Raw genomic sequence first — 17921 nt, 5'->3', positions numbered from 1 at the left:
AGCGCTGGCGACTTCCGGCGACACGAGTGACAGTGACCGTTGGCGACAGAATGTGGGCGTGTCAAGCGACACGAGACGCGCGACAAAAGTTCAGAAATTTCAACTTTATGCAAATGAGAAGCGATTTTCGCGAGCGACAACCAATAGGAAAGAAGACTTTCAGTGGAGCTCAGCTCACGTCACCGTCTCGAGTGCAGGCAAGACAGAAAAGTTCGAGGGCGATTTCACTGTTTTACATGGTTTGGTTGTAACCACATACATGGATATAATAAAATGATGCATGGAAAAGAAACTGTCGACAGTCTCAGTGAGTTTAATACACACATTTAGTACGAGTGTTGTAATTTTATGATGCAAGTTTAGCACTGCTGCAGTTCATTTTACAGTTTCCCCTGCATTATCTTGACTATTAGGGACAAGAAAATTGATTATTTGTCAAATTCGAATGACGTTTTAGTAATTTATGACAGTATGAGTTATTCTGTTGATTGATCGATCGTTAATCCAGTAGGATAAATTATTTAATCCACTGAACAATGCTGTGGTAATATAAAAACACTCTCCCAACAGCATACTGTTTCTTTTGAGCCTAACTCCTAGTCAAATTAAAATGATATAGTTGTATATATCACTTATGATGGTATTTTGTATAGATATGGCCAGACGTGCAGTCTACCAATAACATCAGAGCGACAGCACTACGAACGCCCACAAGCGACTTCACAGTACAGAGACTAGCGACATACAGCGACAAAGTCGCTGGCGGTGTGAACGGGGCTTGACAGTTCACCTCTGGGTCTCTTCCAAATGGAACGGACAAGAAGGGGGAACGGGGGATCCATATAGTTATCTAAGTAAGTGACACCTCGACTTTCTTTCAAATAACGCACATTTCATTCATAATATTATAAATACAGGCCTCTATATTTCCTTCACATTTTTGTTTTTCTGAATTGTCTGAATGGCTAATAAAAATAGGTAATACAAAACGATTACTTGGTCACCACCACCAAGGTGAATTGGTTTAGTCTTGACTTCTGGTCGTGACCATAGACTGGTCGTGACTCGTCGTGAGTGACAGTTGTTATAGGGGGGATCAGGGGAAATCTGTTGATTGTCGATGTCGAGTACCAAATAAGAGATGGACAAGAAAGGTCAAAGCCATCAGGTGCCCAATTTAGAAACGAGCGAAAGGGGGGGGTGCTCGAAGGGGGTCTCGCCCAGGGTGTAATTCAATGTAGAACCGCCACTGGTTCAGATACATTAAATATCAGACAGATTCATAATTCCTGTTTCTGATGTGTTTTCTCTCCATCAGATTCCCATCAGCTCACTCTGGATCTGAACACAGTGAATAAACGCCTCAGTCTGTCTGAGAGGTACAGAGTGATTACTGTCACTGACACAGAGCAGCCGTATCCTGATCATCCAGACAGATTTGATGTGCTTTCTCAGGTGTTGTGTAGAGAGAGTGTGTGTGGATGCTCTTACTGGGAGATTGAGTGGACTGGGAGTCATGTGTGTATATCGGTATCATATAAGAGCATCAGCAGGAAGGAAGGGGGTGTTGAATGTTGGTTTGGATATAACGATCAGTCCTGGAGTTTGGAGTGCTTTTCCTCCAGATACACATTCTGGCACAATAAGATACGCACTCCTCTCCTTGTAAAGCCCATCAGCAGAAGAATAGGAGTGTATGTGGATCACAGTGCAGGAACTCTGTCCTTCTACAGCGTCTCTGACACAATGAGCCTCATCCACACAGTCCAGACCACATTCACTAAGATGCTCTATCCTGGGTTTTGGGTTGATTCTGGATCAGTGAAACTGTGTTGATGTTTCAGAACAGATTGTAGAGAGATTTTACCCATAATACTTTGAGCTGCATGATAAATCAGTAACAGTGAGATACAGAGACTCTTATTTTAATTTTCTTTAATATCTTAACTTCTGTCACAGAAATAACAGAATAAATACGTGTATTAAATCCTTTATAGAGACGATAAGAATTGTGTGTGTGTGTGTGTGTGTGTGTGTGTGTGTTTATCAAGCTATAATTGTATTGATGGAAATCATATTCATTTAGTTGTTTTTATTGTAGTGACACATAATCATTTTAATATTACTATTAAAAGTACCTTTCATTTGAAATTATGAAACACAAACAAAATGAAAAGATTAACGAATAATGAATAATGAAATAACAGAAATGGTTGTGAACAATGTAAGGAGTGAAGATGTGGAAAATGACATTAGTAGTGGAGAAAATAGTGCTGGGAAACAATCACAGTTCAAAATGTGAGGAAAATTGTGATGCAGAAGATAAGGGATGAAGAAGCACTTTCTGAGATTTCAGATATTGGGTCACAAGGGATGGAAATCTATGGAAGTAAAATAATGTCAAATGTTTTTGAAACAAAAAGCCTGTTGAATTGCACTACTTGAAAAAAATAGGCATTGCATTAACTATGCTTGCATTTTAATGCATTGTATTTTTAGGGCTTGCATTTTTATGGCCTGAAATTCAACATGGTTGAATATTTAAGCTGTGAATATTTCAATGAAAAACATTTCAAACACATTTTCATTATTAAAAATTCAATAATCCATATTCAACTTTCATATTTCACTTCCAAAATATTCAAACTGTTTAAAAATACAACCTATAATATTCATTAGGCAATTTTCGGTCCATTTTATTTCGCTTTGCAAATTCGCTTCCACAAATTCAGTGGTTCAAATTCAACAGTAAATTCAACGGAACTGCAGGAAAAGCAGTAGATTACCGAGATACTCTCCATCTGCTGTTAGTCGACCTCACCAGCAGGAGGTGCAAAAGCGCTTGTTGTTGACGAAGACCAGCAACAGTTAGAGCAAGCCATTCATTCATAGAACTCATTTAAAGGTGCCGTAGAATGGATTATTTTATTATTTTATAATGTTTCCTGGGGTGCCCTTATAATGTTAGTATGTTTTTTAGATCAAAATTTGTTATAATTTAGAAATAAAAGGCATATTTCCTAGCCTGATTTCATTCCCTGGTTTGAACACTATGTTTGAGGGGGCGTGTCTGCTGTGAGACTTCAGTGTTGTTGCCCTCTGCTGTGATTGGCTGACATGCTTGCATATGAAATATCTGGCATTACATGTAGAGCTATCTGGAAAACTTTTACTATTACAGCTTTTATACGTTTTTACTATTACAGCTATCGGGATTAACGAATCATGAGAAGTTTTTTAAGTATTTAGATCTATTCCCATCACATAAAAGGTTGCAGTGATGAGCATTGAGCAGATGACAGCCTGTTGATAGCGTGAATGAAGATCTTATCACTGCAACGCGATTTACTGATGCATAAACAGTGTTGAACGACTTTGAGAGAAAGATTATCTGTCTGAACTTGAACAATTACACATCAGAAATTCACATAACCCACTGGTTCTTCAGAGGCTCGGATGAAGGAGCTAAAAAAATATTTTTGTGTTCATTTGTACATCCAAACACTGAGCAACTGCCATGCTTCGTTCGCTCGTTTGCAAGCCACGATGTCTCTCGAGGAAAAAACAATATGCGCTGGATCTAGATAACACAGTGTAAATTATCGTTAATAAAATCACTACTTACCGCTTGCGGGAATATAACGTTAGTTGAAATTGCCCCCTTCGTCCGTTTGAGACGCCGAGAGAAGCCTGGGTGCTTGATATTGTTCCAGGTTAGAAAAACAGTCCGTGGTGAAATGGACAGAGCAACTAACAACTTCGAATTAAACTGTAGCGGTATCCGATTATAGATAGATCTGCCATTTTCCCTATGATCCTCCTCCTGCTTGTTTCTTCACCTGCAGAACTTCTGATGATTCGGCTGTGCAGTTCCGCCTGGCACTGAGCATGGGCTGGCATATGCAAATTTTTGGAGGCGTACATATTAATGATCCCAACTGTTGCGTCACAGTCGGTGTTATGTGGAGATTCGCCTGTTTTTCAGGGGTGTTTTTCAAAAACGAGATTCAAATAAGAAAGAGAAAACTATGGTGTTTGAGACTCACTGTATGTCATGTCCATGTACTGAACTCTTGTTATTTAACTATGCCAAGATAAATTCAATTTCACATTCTAGGGCACCTTTAACAGCAATGTAAGTGTATTTGTGATTATTATGACGGCGGTTTTATGTTAAATACAGTGTCTTCACGGTTACTTTCCCTGTGTAGCCTACAAGCATCTTTCTCTACCGTGAACAAGATTATAATGTTATTCCCCGATGCGGATATACAGATCCAATATTACATTTTTGAGGTTGACATATATTTCTCTTGGTTGTTTAGTTGCCTTGACTTTATATTGTGGCGATGTGCTGCATGCAAGCTATTAGGGTTTCCCTCAATACTTAAGGATTCCCCAGCTGGACATATAAAACGCTTAACGTATAGCTTAATGGACTAATTACAGTGATATAAAAGACCAAACTCGCAGGCAAGCAGATTGACTCAGAATAACGCGCAAAATTTAATGCTGAGCGTTTCCCAATGATAGACTGGCATAAAGTTGGCTTGACGTTGGACATTCACACATTTAGGGATCTAAAGTGTATACGACATTGGTACACACGTTTCTAACTTCAATAGCATTTGAATAGAACGACTTACAGTCATCAAACCAACTGTAAAGTGTTCATGTAGTGTCAGGCATAATGCGCACCCTTTGGATTTTTGATATTTATTCAAATAAATTAAAGTTTGCTATTGAAGTTAGAAACGTGTATGCCAATGTTTTATGCAACTTTTGAGACGGTCCCTAAATGTGCGAATGTCCAATGTCAAGCCAATTTTACATTTATTAGGCTACATTTAGTCATTTATTTAGCAGACGCTTATCCAAAGCGATTTACAGTTAAACTAACAATAGGAGGACAACAATATGCAAGTGCTATGACTCTTCCCAGTTTAAGCTAATGCAATACACGTAGCAGGGACGGACTGAGGCTAAAAAACAGCCCTGGACTTTCTCCCAAATAGGCCCATCATCCGGCCATTTGCCTAGCCGTGTGCGACAGACACTAGCCAGGATGTCCTGATACTATATGCCACAATACTGTAGCCTATCAGACAAGGTATTTACAGCAAGTAACATCTCAAAAACAATGATGGTTATTGGGGTTGTGTTTATTAATGAAGCCTCAGCCTTCAAATAAAAACACAAAATGTACAATGCCATAAAATACAAATAATGAAATGTCAATGGCTACAGAAACCCCAAATTACACAAACTTGTAATTACAAAACATATAGTTACTTTACAGGGGTCTCCAACCTTTTTGTGTGCGAGGGCTACCTCAGGGGATAAAATAATCTAGAAGGGAATTTTTATTTGGTATAGGCCTACTCCAATATTTATTATACATAACATGGTGAAGCTTTTTTACTTTTCACCATCATATGGGAAATAATAAAATATCTTGATATTCTGGTTCAGACTTACAATCGTAAAAAAAAAAGAAAAAAAAAAAAACAATTCCTGAAAAATTATGAAAATATTTATGGATTTTTTTTGTTGATTTTCTATAAACCTATTGTGTGTGTTATCAGAAACAGTTGCCCAAACATTTAGTATAAATATAAATGAAAATAAAAATAAAAATAAACTGCCATAACTTCTAACAAAACATTAATGCATTAGGCCTACATTTAATACATTTATGACTATATTAATATAACAGCATTTTAAATATGAATACAGGCACATTTCTGCCAAAAAAGTTTGTTTTACTAAAGTTAATTCATAAGTTTTGGTGTGAAATGTCTTCTAGCTGGTTTGTTCTCGTAACAATGTTTCGCCTGTTTTTTTTTTGTTGTTTTTTTGCGTCAATATGTTGAGAATATAAGCGCTGTTTCATCTGGCTTTTTACAAGCTTAAATCACATAGTCATTTGTGGGTTTATAATAGAGATAGAGAATTCTGCGCTGAATTTAAATGCTTCTCAGTGGATCGCGCAGCTCTGTGTAATAGCCTAATGTTCGCGTGATCGAGATCAGCCCGCACAGCTGCTTTGTCCGCGATCGCTGTTTTTTTGGGGCCGAGCTGATAATGCGCTGCTCAGATCAAACAAGTTTTGTTCCGTTTGAGCGTTTGCCATTTGATGTTTCTCATACGCAACGCAAATGACAGCGTAGCCTATAATCAAAGAGAGTTGGGTAATTTTGTAGAGGCAAAAGTTGAAATTGAAATGTTTAGTTGAAAAGGTCGCAAAATTATAGGCTACCATTTGAAGTCTGGAACCCCGACTGCAAGTTGGGGCTATTTATAGAATGTGTTTAGCGGGAAACTCACAGGCACCACGTTGGAGACCACTGCTATTCAAATATAATGTAAGCAAATTTAAAAGTGCAGCCTTATAAAACTAACTTTCTGTCAGTGGCTATTGGCCGACTCTTCTTCCTCAGTTGTTGTTTTTTACACGTAGCATATAAGTGATCATACAGGGCTGCCAACTCTCACGCATTGAGCGTGAGACTCACGCAATTGACACTTTTCACACGCTCTCACGCCACACATCCATTTTCTCACGCACAGAAAAATTGCGGAGCAAAGAGGTACTTTTAATATTAAACTAATTCTCAGCTCTTAGATTCCGTCAATTGTATTACGAAATTCAGACAAAAATACGTTTGGCGCTTGTAAATGTGACGTGACAGATCGCTGAGTGCCTCAGTTCAAGTGCACATGAACTGATCATCTGTTACTTTTTTATTTAAAGATGCAGTACAACTTACCGAAAGTATACATAATATCGACCAATTAGTGTTTTTCAACCACGGAAAGAGGTCAATATAACAGCAGGAGAACAATTATGTCACATAACGTTACATTTACCTCAGGAAAGCCATTTAATGACCATAGCATGTTAACTGAATAGAAAAAATTGCTTGAGAGGAGATTTTGCTGAGCACTATATTACATATTTATTATATTTTTACTTATGTCATTAAATAATTGTTATTATAACAAAAATACATTATATTTAATTTAATTTGTTATTTTGAACCTTTAATAATACCAGCAGATTGGGCCCTCTATGTTTACAGCATTAGGTGAGATTAATTTTTAAATTAATTTTAAAAATTTTTTTAAAATAAACATGTATCCAAATTAGTCAATATTGAATCAAAATCGGAATCAAATCACAAGAATGGAATTAAAATCTTGAAATTTTTGTCAAGCAATAATAAAAACTATCCTACCAGTCATTGTACAATGTAAACATTGTAACATGTTGTCACTAAACTTCATAAAATTCTATTTAGTTACCAAATGTTTTGACAATCACAATTACACTTATTGTGATGCAATATTTGTTTTGACATACACACCCCCCAACCCCCCCCAATACGTTCATATTCTTAGTCCATCTAGCCTATAGTAGCCTACAGCCTACATCCCCAATAAGGTGCGAGTTTGGTCTTTTATATCTCTGTATTAGTCCATAAACTAAGCGTTTTGTCCCGACGGAAGGGGAATCCTTGAGTATGAGGTATTGAGGGAAACCGATTATAATCCTGTTCATGTAGAGAAAGCTGATGACATGTAGGCTACACAGGGAAAGTAACAATGAAGTTATTGAATGAAACATAAACACAGCTTTTGTGTCTTTATCATCTTTTCCGCATATATACTGACACAGATAATCATTTTCATTTTATGACTGAATGGCTTGCTCTAACTGTTGCTCTGTCTTCGTCAACAACACGAGCTTTTGCACCACCTGCTGGTGGGGTTGACTAACAGCAGATGGAGAGTATCTCGGTAATCTACTGCTTTTCCTGCAGTTACGTTGAATTTACTGTCGAATTTGAACCACTGAATTTGTGGAAGCGAATTTGCAAAGCGAAATAAAATGGACCGAAAATTGCCTGTTGAATATTTGTATTTTTAAACAGTTTGAATATTTTGGAAGTGAAATATGAAAGGTGAATATGGATTATTGAATTTTTAATAATGAAAATGTGTTTGAAATGTTTTTAATTGAAATATTCACAGCTTAAATATTCAACCATGTTGAATTTCAGCCCATAAAAATGCAAGCCCTAAAAATACAATGCATTAAAATGCAAGCATGGTTAATGCAATGCCTATTTTTTTTCAAGTAGTGCAATTCAACAGGCTTTTTGTTTCAAAAACATTTGACATTATTTTACTTCCATAGAAATCATGAACTCTTTACAAGAAATAAATGACTTTCACAACGTTTGATAAAGTTGTTGATGTAAAATAGTTATTTCCAGATATGGAGAAATGTATCAGTGTCGTTGCAAAAAGCAGTGAGCTCTAGTTCTGGATAAAAAGAAAAGATTCCAGCTGAAAAAGATGCTATTGAAATTAAGGAAAATAAAAGTGCAGCTTCACGAAAATATTTCCTCTGTGCTTTTTATTTTCTGTCTTCTTCTTCTTGCTTCTCTATATGGATGTGTGGAGAGTCGAGCTATTTCACTTCAGATCAACCAATAGACACTACATCAACATAAATGGAGAACACAGCATCCAAAGCATGCAGTTACAGAAAAAAAAAAAAAAAAAAAAAAAATATATATATATATATATATATATATATATATATATATATATATATATATATATTGTAACATGTTAAAAGCTCTCCCAGTATAGGGTTGGGAGAGGATAACAGGATTAAATTAAATCAAAACGGAGAAAAGTAAACGTGGAGGATTCCCTTCAGTCATGTGAGCCAACCACTTGATGATGCAAAAATACAATTATTTATTTTTGTTAAACAAAGAAAATGGAAGCATTCAATCTTCAGGAGAAGGTCTAGCCAAAACAACAAACAAAAGGGGAAACTTACTTGTAACGGTCATCAGCTGGAGAGCCCTTGAGAGCCACCAGAGGACACTCCACATCAGACTATCGTGATTACATTTTTGCAATTGCATAAAAACGTATAATAATCACAACTGAGGTGAATATATTGTATACTGTATGTACTGTAAGTATAGTACTGTGTTGAATATAGTATATTAACACAGGCATCTAACTTTAAAATCAGAAATTAGCAGGAATCAGAAACTCAAAGTTAGATGAGTATTTACCATTTAATTTCTCAAAATTAAATGTAGCCAAATGTCAACCAGACAAGAAAACTCTAAATATTCATATTAGAATAGTGTCTAATACAAAAAGAATCAGAAAATCATAACTTGAAAACACACATAATTATTTCACCCATTTGGATATGAATATAAAAGGTTAGATCAGATGTTTTATCAGGCTATTTTTATGTATTTATTTATGTATTTATGTTACATTTAGACACCTATGTTTCTGGCACATGGAAGGCCTTGGGAGTCGGGACTGAGAAAACATTCTGGAAGTGCAGGTTTACCTCTTAAGAAAAGAATGGGCCATTTTTATATTTTACTCAAAGTAATAAACTACTAAAAACAAACAACATACATAATCTAATAAGCAAAACTCTCATCATGAGCACAAAATAAAGTTAACTAATAATTTCAGATTTTTTTGTCTTCACTTCATCTCTAAATAATTTTTCAAATTATAACATTGTTTATTATGAAATGCTCTTAATATGCTGATTAATCATGCTAAATATGGAAGAAGAAGAAAAAAAATAAACGTCTAAAGGTGCCACAGGTTAACTTACAGTTTTTTACGATTGCTTACACACTAAAATTAAACTTTTCCCACAATTAGCAAAACCTTACACTCAAGGAGCAAAACACAAGGCTAGATTTGCACAACTGTAAGCACATTGTCAGCTTCACACTATTTGCAAAACATTACACACAGTGATTTGCAAAACACTAAACACATTTGTATACATCAGACACAGAAGTATATCATGATATCACTTCCTTGCGATTCCAAAGCACTGACTGTCAAATTACCACACCTATGAGCCAATCTGTTAAACACGGCCATCAGGTGCACAAACACATGATTGCTAAATTGTGGACACACCAATCAGGTTTAAGCACTATTAAAATGCAGCCGGTAGGATAGGTGGTGGTAATGCACATTAAAAAGTTGTTTGCCAACCGCCAATAAAAATAATAATAATAATAATAAGAAGAAGAAGGTAGGTTCACCTACCTTCAACCAAAATGGAAGGAGTCAGTGAGGGTGAGAGGAGGAGTACAAATGGAAGAAGTCAGTGAGGGTGAGAGGAGGAGTACAAAAGGAAGGAGTCAGTGAGGGTGAGAGGATGAGTAAACAGAGGAGGCCGAGCCAGAGGTCGAGGAAGACCTGAAGCGGGAGGAGAACGTGCACAAAGAAGAAGAGGACCAAACTTATCAAATGACATTCGTGCAACACTAGTGGACCATGTTGTGAACCACGGATTGACGCTGAGGGAGGCTGGACTGAGAGTTCAGCCAAATCTTAGCAGATATACAGTGTGTGCAGAATTATTAGGCACGTTGATTTTCTGATCATATTTTATTTCCAGGAACATTTTGCCAATTCCAAACCATATTAAACTTAATAACTACTATTAATTTTCTATTTAATCATGTATAAGTGATATATAATTGTTCATGAAGGCTGGAAATGAAAAATGTCTTATTTTCAGGTGTGCAGAATTATTAGGCAAGTTTTCTTTTACAGATAAAATAAGCCAAAAATGAGATTTAACAAAGACTGAAAAGTCAAAAATTATTAAATCCCCATGAGAAGAATGCAAAACTAATGCAATACTAGAGATTACAGTTAAGGCATGACCATTGGACAGTGAAATGCTCATTGGGTCAGCAGGGTCAGACAAAAACAGGTGGAGAAGAAAAAACACATGTTAACTGCAAAAGAATGAAGAATTAAGGTGAAGAATTAAGTGTGAAACCATCGGGAACCCTTTAGTCTCCAGCACCACCATTTTCCAGAACTGCAACCTACCTGGAGTCTCCAGAAGAGCAAGGTGTCAGGGTCTCAGAGACTTGGGTTAGGCAAAGAATCCTAAAAAATGACCCCCTCTTAATAAGAGTCACAAGCTGAAGTGTTGTTAAATACATGAAGACTGTTTTTTAATAGGCTTTATAGACAGACAGATTGAGAGTGACTCTTGAAGGACCAGCACCAATTTTTAATTTTTAGTCCATCTCTGCAAAACGGACTTCAGGGTAGGAGATGGACTAAAAATAAACTCCCAAAACGTATTAAAATGTATTCTGGAAGATGAATTCTTCAAACAGTGGTAGAAGAGGATGTGGTGCTGGTCCTTCAAGAGTCACTCTCAATCTGTCTGTCTATAAAGCCTATAAAAAAACAGTCTTCATGTATTTTACTACTCTTCAGCTTGTGACTCTTATTAAGAGGGGGTCATTTTTTAGGATTCTTTGCCTAACCCAAGTCTCTGAGACCCTGACACCTTGCTCTTCTGGAGACTCCAGGTAGGTTGCAGTTCTGGAAAATGGTGGCGCTGAAGACTAAAGGGTTCCTGATGGTTTCACACTTAATTCTTCACCTTAATTCTTCATTCTTTTGCAGTTAACATGTGTTTTTTCTTCTCCACCTGTTTTTGTCTGACCCTGCTGACCCAATGAGCATTTCACTGTCCAATGGTCATGCCTTAACTGTAATCTCTAGTATTGCATTAGTTTTGCATTCTTCTCATGGGGATTTAATAATTTTTGACTTTTCAGTCTTTGTTAAATCTCATTTTTGGCTTATTTTATCTGTAAAAGAAAACTTGCCTAATAATTCTGCACACCTGAAAATAAGACATTTTTCATTTCCAGCCTTCATGAACAATTATATATCACTTATACATGATTAAATAGAAAATTAATAGTAGTTATTAAGTTTAATATGGTTTGGAATTGGCAAAATGTTCCTGGAAATAAAATATGATCAGAAAATCAACGTGCCTAATAATTCTGCACACACTGTACAGTGGTATCTGTCATAAGGACTTTTCGACAGGAAAACAGGTAAAAGAAGATCTGTCTACAGTTACAGTAATCAGCCGCTTATTGTATGCACCATATCAGCACTTGTGATACCCCTTCCTGTGACATTGTACAATAAGTTACATGTATTATTCTCTACATAGGATTGAGGGTCGGGAACGACAAGGAGGAAGGGGGCCCATATTCACGCAAGAACGAGAGAGAGATAATAAACATGGTTTTGGCCAATAATGCTATCAGGCTCAGAGAACTACATGCAAACATTATCGGTGACCATGCCATTTTCAATAATGTCCATCAGGTTTCTCAGTCAACACTGGCACGCATCCTGAAAAGACATCAGGTTCAAATGAAACAACTTTATCGAGTGCCTTTTGAGCGGAATTCAGAGAGGGTCAAACGGCTGCAGCATGAGTATGTGGAGGTTTGTATTGTTCACTTTAGCACTGTTATGTTGCATACTGCACACATGACTTTTTTACATTGAGTGTATACTAGACCTATCCTGAACTACACAATCTTGTCTTTCATTGTATTTCAGAGAGTTTTGCAGATGGATGCTGAGGAAATCCTGCATGAATTCATATATATTGATGAGGCAGGGTTCAACCTCACAAAAGCAAGAAGGAGAGGCAGAAATATCATTGGCCACAGGGCTATAATCAATGTCCCAGGGCAACGTGGGGGTAACATCACCCTTTGCGCTGCCATTTCACAGCATGGGGTTCTCCTCCGTCATGCCAAAATGGGCCCTTACAACACACCTCACATTCTCACATTTTTGGACCGACTGCACCACATTGTCACAGCAGGTAATGAAATGCACCAGATGCAATACACTGTCATCTGGGACAATGTGTCATTCCACCGCTCTGCTTTGGTCCAGAACTGGTTGCAACACCATCCACAGTTGACAGCACTATACCTTCCACCATACTCTCCATTTCTAAACCCTATTGAAGAGTTTTTCTCTGCATGGCGGTGGAAGGTTTACGATCTCCAGCCCCAGGCTCAGGTACCCCTCATTCAGGCCATGGAGGACACCTGTGACCAAGTCGACGCCGCAGCTGTGCAAGGATGGATTCGACATTCAAGACGGTTCTTCCCGGCTTGTCTTGGTAATGAGGATATTGCTTGTGATGTTGTTGATAATTTTCTGGCCAGATCCAGCTAGGCGAAGAGATTTTGTATAGTATGTTTACTGTAGTATTTTCTGTACAATATTGTCGTTTTTTTTTTTTTAAGATTATTTTTTGTTTGCTGTTGTTATTTACTGTAATTGTAACCTGTACTGGATACAGTATTTTACTTCTGTCTGTTTGCTGAGCTAACAGTGTTATGCACACTACTGTAGTAGCATGAAAACTGGGACATGTTTTGTTGTGATTCTCCATGTTGACATCTTGACTGATTTGGGTATATGGAGAGAAATAAATGATACACAACATACATAACATGCATTTGTGCTTATTTCTGTTACTTGTGACATTTTCATGGCTAAAGTCTGATTACACTGTATTCAGCACAAACTCTGCTACAATAATATATCAGCAGCATGTATGTAAAAGTTTGTAGTTTTGAGATAATGACATTTATGCGTGGCTTGTGAAAATACAAAAAAAAAATCTCACTGAAATAAGGTCATGAAACCCATACTGATTATTTATTCACAAGACTTTTGAAAATTGTATCACATAGCCTAGAATATTTGCTCCAAAACTATGTGAAAATCACCCTGACTGCTCATTCAGATAAGACAATATATTGATTTAAAATTTGTAAGATGTGTTTTGTGTGAGAAAGCTCTATGCGGGAGGTGTGATCACGTCATTAATACACCTTTTACAGCTTTTCACACCTGAGAAAGACAAAGACCCTCCCCTAACGGCCCTATTAGGAGCCATCAGGCCCTATCATTCTGAGCAACCTTGCACAAAGAATGAGGAGATTTAAAAAAGAATGGCTTTTTGATTGTTTGGATTTATTTACAACACAACATAATCCAAAGATACACAACAAATGACAAAAAAGCACTTATTGAAAACAATGATCCAAAGACAGAGACCTTCTGTGACGTGAAGTAACAGCGGAGACAATAGCAAGTAAAACTGGTTCTTTATTGAACAATATGAGCAACCAGACTCAGAAAGTGTATGAAGATGATAGATCCGTCTCAGTCCAAAACAGGCAGGTCTCACGATCTCACTCAGCATCAGCAAACATCCACAAAACAACGATCTGACAAACACAAGACGCACGAGGTGAGTATAAATAGGCACTGGAAATGAGAATCACCTGCCGCTGATTCTCCCGGAGGATAATCAGCGACCACGCCCACACACCACACACACACATAACACACGCAAGGAAGAGTTAATGAATTCATCAACTGTGACAGTACCCCTCCCCCTAAGAACGCCTCTTGGCGTTCCCAGGAGATCCTACCTGTTGATTGTAATCATCAATAAGGGTTTGATCCAGGATGTCCCTAGCAGGAACCCAACTTCTCTCCTCCTGACCGTAACCTTCCCAGTCCACCAGATACTGAAATCCGCGTCCCCTCGGTCTCGAGTCCAGAATACGACTTACCGAATAAGTAGGTTCCCCATCTACGAGTCGCGGCAGTGGGGGAACCGGTGGCCGGCGGATTAATGGGAGAATAAAATACGGGCTTTAATTTGGACACATGAAATACGGGATGAATTCTCCTGTACGCAGGATGAAGTTTGAGTCGGACTGTCACCGGACTAATGATTTTGGTGACAGGAAACGGGCCAATGAATTTAGGTAACTTATTCGAAACGGAGCGGAGAGGAATATTCTTGGTAGAAAGCCACACTTTGGAACCGACGACGTATACGGGAGGTCTTGACCTGTGGCGATCGGCCTTAACCTTGGTACGCGCCCCTACCTGGAGCAGACTCTCACGGGCTCTGGTCCATGTACGGTGACCCCTCTGGACGAAGGCGTGAGCGGAGGGGACCGCGACTTCGGATTCCAGGCTAGAAAAAATTGGTGGCTGGTACCCTAGACTACACTCAAACGGAGACAGGCCCGTAGATGACACTGGTAACGAGTTGTGTGCGTACTCCACCATAGAAAGTTGTTGGCACCAGGAGGAAGGATTCTTAGACACCACACATCGCAACATTTTCTCCAAATCTTGGTTGGCTCTCTCAGTCTGACCATTGCTCTGGGGGTGGTAACCCGAGGACAGACTGACAGTGGCCCCCAGTAATTTACAAAATTCCTGCCAAAATATGGACACAAATTGGGACCCCCTGTCAGAGACCACCTCCATCGGGAGGCCATGTAAACGAAAGGCGTGATCAATGACAGTCACCGCTGTCTCCTTGGCAGAAGGTAATTTAGGCAAGGGAATAAAATGAGCCGCCTTCGAGAACCGGTCCACGACGGTTAAAACAACCGTCTTGCCTTGAGAGGGTGGGAGGGCGGTGATAAACTCTAGCGCAATATGGGACCAGGGTCTCGAAGGGACAGACAGCGGTAAGAGTAACCCATCTGGAGGTTGATTGGAAGTCTTACCAGTGGCGCAAACCGAGCAAGCCAAAACAAAATCTCGAATGTCGCGAGCCATCAAGGGCCACCAGAATCATTGCTTGACCAAAAAACTGGTACGGTTTACTCCTGGGTGGCACGCTACGTTAGAACAATGACCCCACTGAATGACGTTGGACCATAATCCCTCCGGCACAAATAACCGACTCGGTGGGCAACCGGGCGGAGGCGTTACCCCTTCTAAGGCCGTCTTGACCTTCGATTCGACCTCCCATGTGAGTGTGGAGACGAATAGAGTCTCGGGTAAAATGCACTCGGGAGTAGACGGGCGTTCAGATGGATAAAAAATATGAGATAAAGAATCGGGTTTGATGTTCTTGGAACCCGGGCGGTACAAGAGAGAAAAATCAAAACGACCGAAAAAAAGAACCCACCGAGCCTGCCTGGAGTTGAGTCTTTTAGCGGATTGAATGTATTCCAGATTCTTGTGATCAGTCCAGACTATAAAAGGTACCCCCGACCCTTCTAACCAATATCGCCATTCTTCTAACGCTAACTTGACCGCCAACAACTCCCTGTTACCAATGTCATAGTTACATTCGGTAGGCGATAAGCGATGAGAAAAAAACACGCAAGGATGCATCTTGTCGTCTGTGGAAGAGCGTTGGGAGAGTACCGCACCTACCCCCACCTCTGACGCGTCGACCTCCACCACGAACTGACGTGATGGATCAGGGGCTATAAGAATGGGAGCGGAAACAAAGCGGCTCCTCAGGTTAGCGAATACAGCCTCGGCTATATCGGACCACCTGAACGTCATCTTGGGAGAGGTCAAGGCTGTCAGAGGAGCGGCTAGTTGGCTGAAATTACGAATGAAACGTCGGTAAAAATTGGCAAACCCCAGAAACCTCTGTAGGGCCTTACGGGAATCTGGACTTGGCCAATCCACCACAGCCTTAACCTTGTCAGGATCCATACGCACTCCCTCAGACGAGATGATGTAACCTAAGGGACAGACTGTGCATGAAAAGCGCATTTCTCCGCCTTGACAAAAAGCCCATTCTCTAGCAACCTCTGAAGCACTCGTCTGACGTGCTGAATGTGTTCCTGGAGAGACGAAGAAAAAATCAATATGTCATCCAGGTAGATATATATGAACTGGTCTACCATGTCTCTCAGCACGTCATTGACAAGTGCCTGGAAAACCGCTGGGGAGTTGGAAAGCCTGAAGGGCATGACCAAATATTCAAAGTGCCCCCTGGGGGTGTTAAAAGCGGTTTTCCATTCATCTCCCTTCCTGATGCGGACCAATAAGATATAAGCATTACGTAAATCCAATTTTGTGAAGACCGAGGCTCCCTGCAACTGCTCGAAGGCTGAAGACATCAACGGCAAAGGATAAGTATTCTTTACCGTGATGTTGTTCAGCCTTCGGTAATCAATGCACGGTCGCAGGGATCCGTCCTTCTTCCCCACAAAAAAGAACCCCGCCCCCGCTGGAGAAGAGGAAGGTCGAATTAACCCGGATGCCAGAGAATCAGAAATGTATTTCTCCATGGCCTCCCTCTCGGGAGTAGAAAGAGAGTATAACTTGCCCTTAGGCGGAGACGTACCTGGCAGAAGATCTATGGCACAGTCATAGGGACGATGCGGAGGAAGAGAAGCAGCTGTGGACTAACTGAACACTTCCTTCAGGTCGAGGTACTCCACGGGCACGTTTGACAAATTCACCGACTCCTCCTGCAAAACAGAACTGGACAAAGACGAACCAGCAGACATAAGACAAGACGCATAACATTCAGTGCTCCAGGCAGAAATGGAGTTATGTCCCCAGTCAACCCTGGGGTTATGCTGCACGAGCCAGGGATGACCGAGGACAATGGGGCTGTGAGGAGAGTCCAGAAGCAGAAATGACAGTTCTTCGGAGTGGTTGCCAGAAGTGATGAGTGTTAACTGAATGGTGGTGTTAGATATCGTGGGTAACTCCTGACCATTGAGAGCATTGACGGAGATCGGGTTGGTAAGTGGTATGGTGGGTATCTGAAGTCTGTCTGCAAGTGACCAGTCCATAAAATTAGCTTCCGCTCCGGAGTCGATAAGTGCTTGACACTGATGAGTGTGAGTTGCCCACTGCAATCTCACCAGAAGGAGAGTGGAAGAGGGTTTCTGGATGAAGACCCCGCCCGACAGAATCCTCTTCTCTACTGCCGGGCTCTCTCTTTTACGGGACAGTTATTGAGAAAGTGACCCGAGCCTCCACAATATAGACATAACCCTCTGGATCTCCTTCTCTCCCTCTCCTCCCGGGAGAGCCGGGCTCGACCCACCTGCATGGGCTCGTGATCGTCGACGGGGCTGACCGCATCACGACCGCTGGGCTGAGGAACTCCCAAAACTCTGCGAGCCGGATTAGTATGAGTGCGCTGTTCCAGACGATGCAGGCGAGCGTCCACTCGCAGTGCCAAGTCA

At 39.9% G+C, this 17921-nt stretch overlaps 1 protein-coding gene across 1 annotated transcript in view; it reads left to right on the top strand.

Annotated features, from left to right (window-relative positions):
- Positions 1–1953, top strand: part of LOC307155758 (tripartite motif-containing protein 16-like) — a 28756-nt gene extending 26803 nt beyond the window's left edge. The window contains exon 6 of the mRNA XM_079866684.1: positions 1319–1953. Coding sequence (XP_079722810.1) covers positions 1319–1836 — 518 coding nt within the window. The 3' untranslated portion in view covers positions 1837–1953. The remainder of the gene's footprint in view (positions 1–1318) is intronic.
- Positions 1954–17921: the final 15968 nt, after the last annotated feature.

Source organism: Squalius cephalus, assembly GCF_949319135.1.
Source record: "Squalius cephalus genome assembly, chromosome: 1".
NCBI classification, from domain to species: Eukaryota; Metazoa; Chordata; class Actinopteri; order Cypriniformes; family Leuciscidae; genus Squalius; species Squalius cephalus.
Note: the sequence above shows the minus strand (reverse complement) of the source record. Positions and strands in the feature narration are given on the sequence as shown.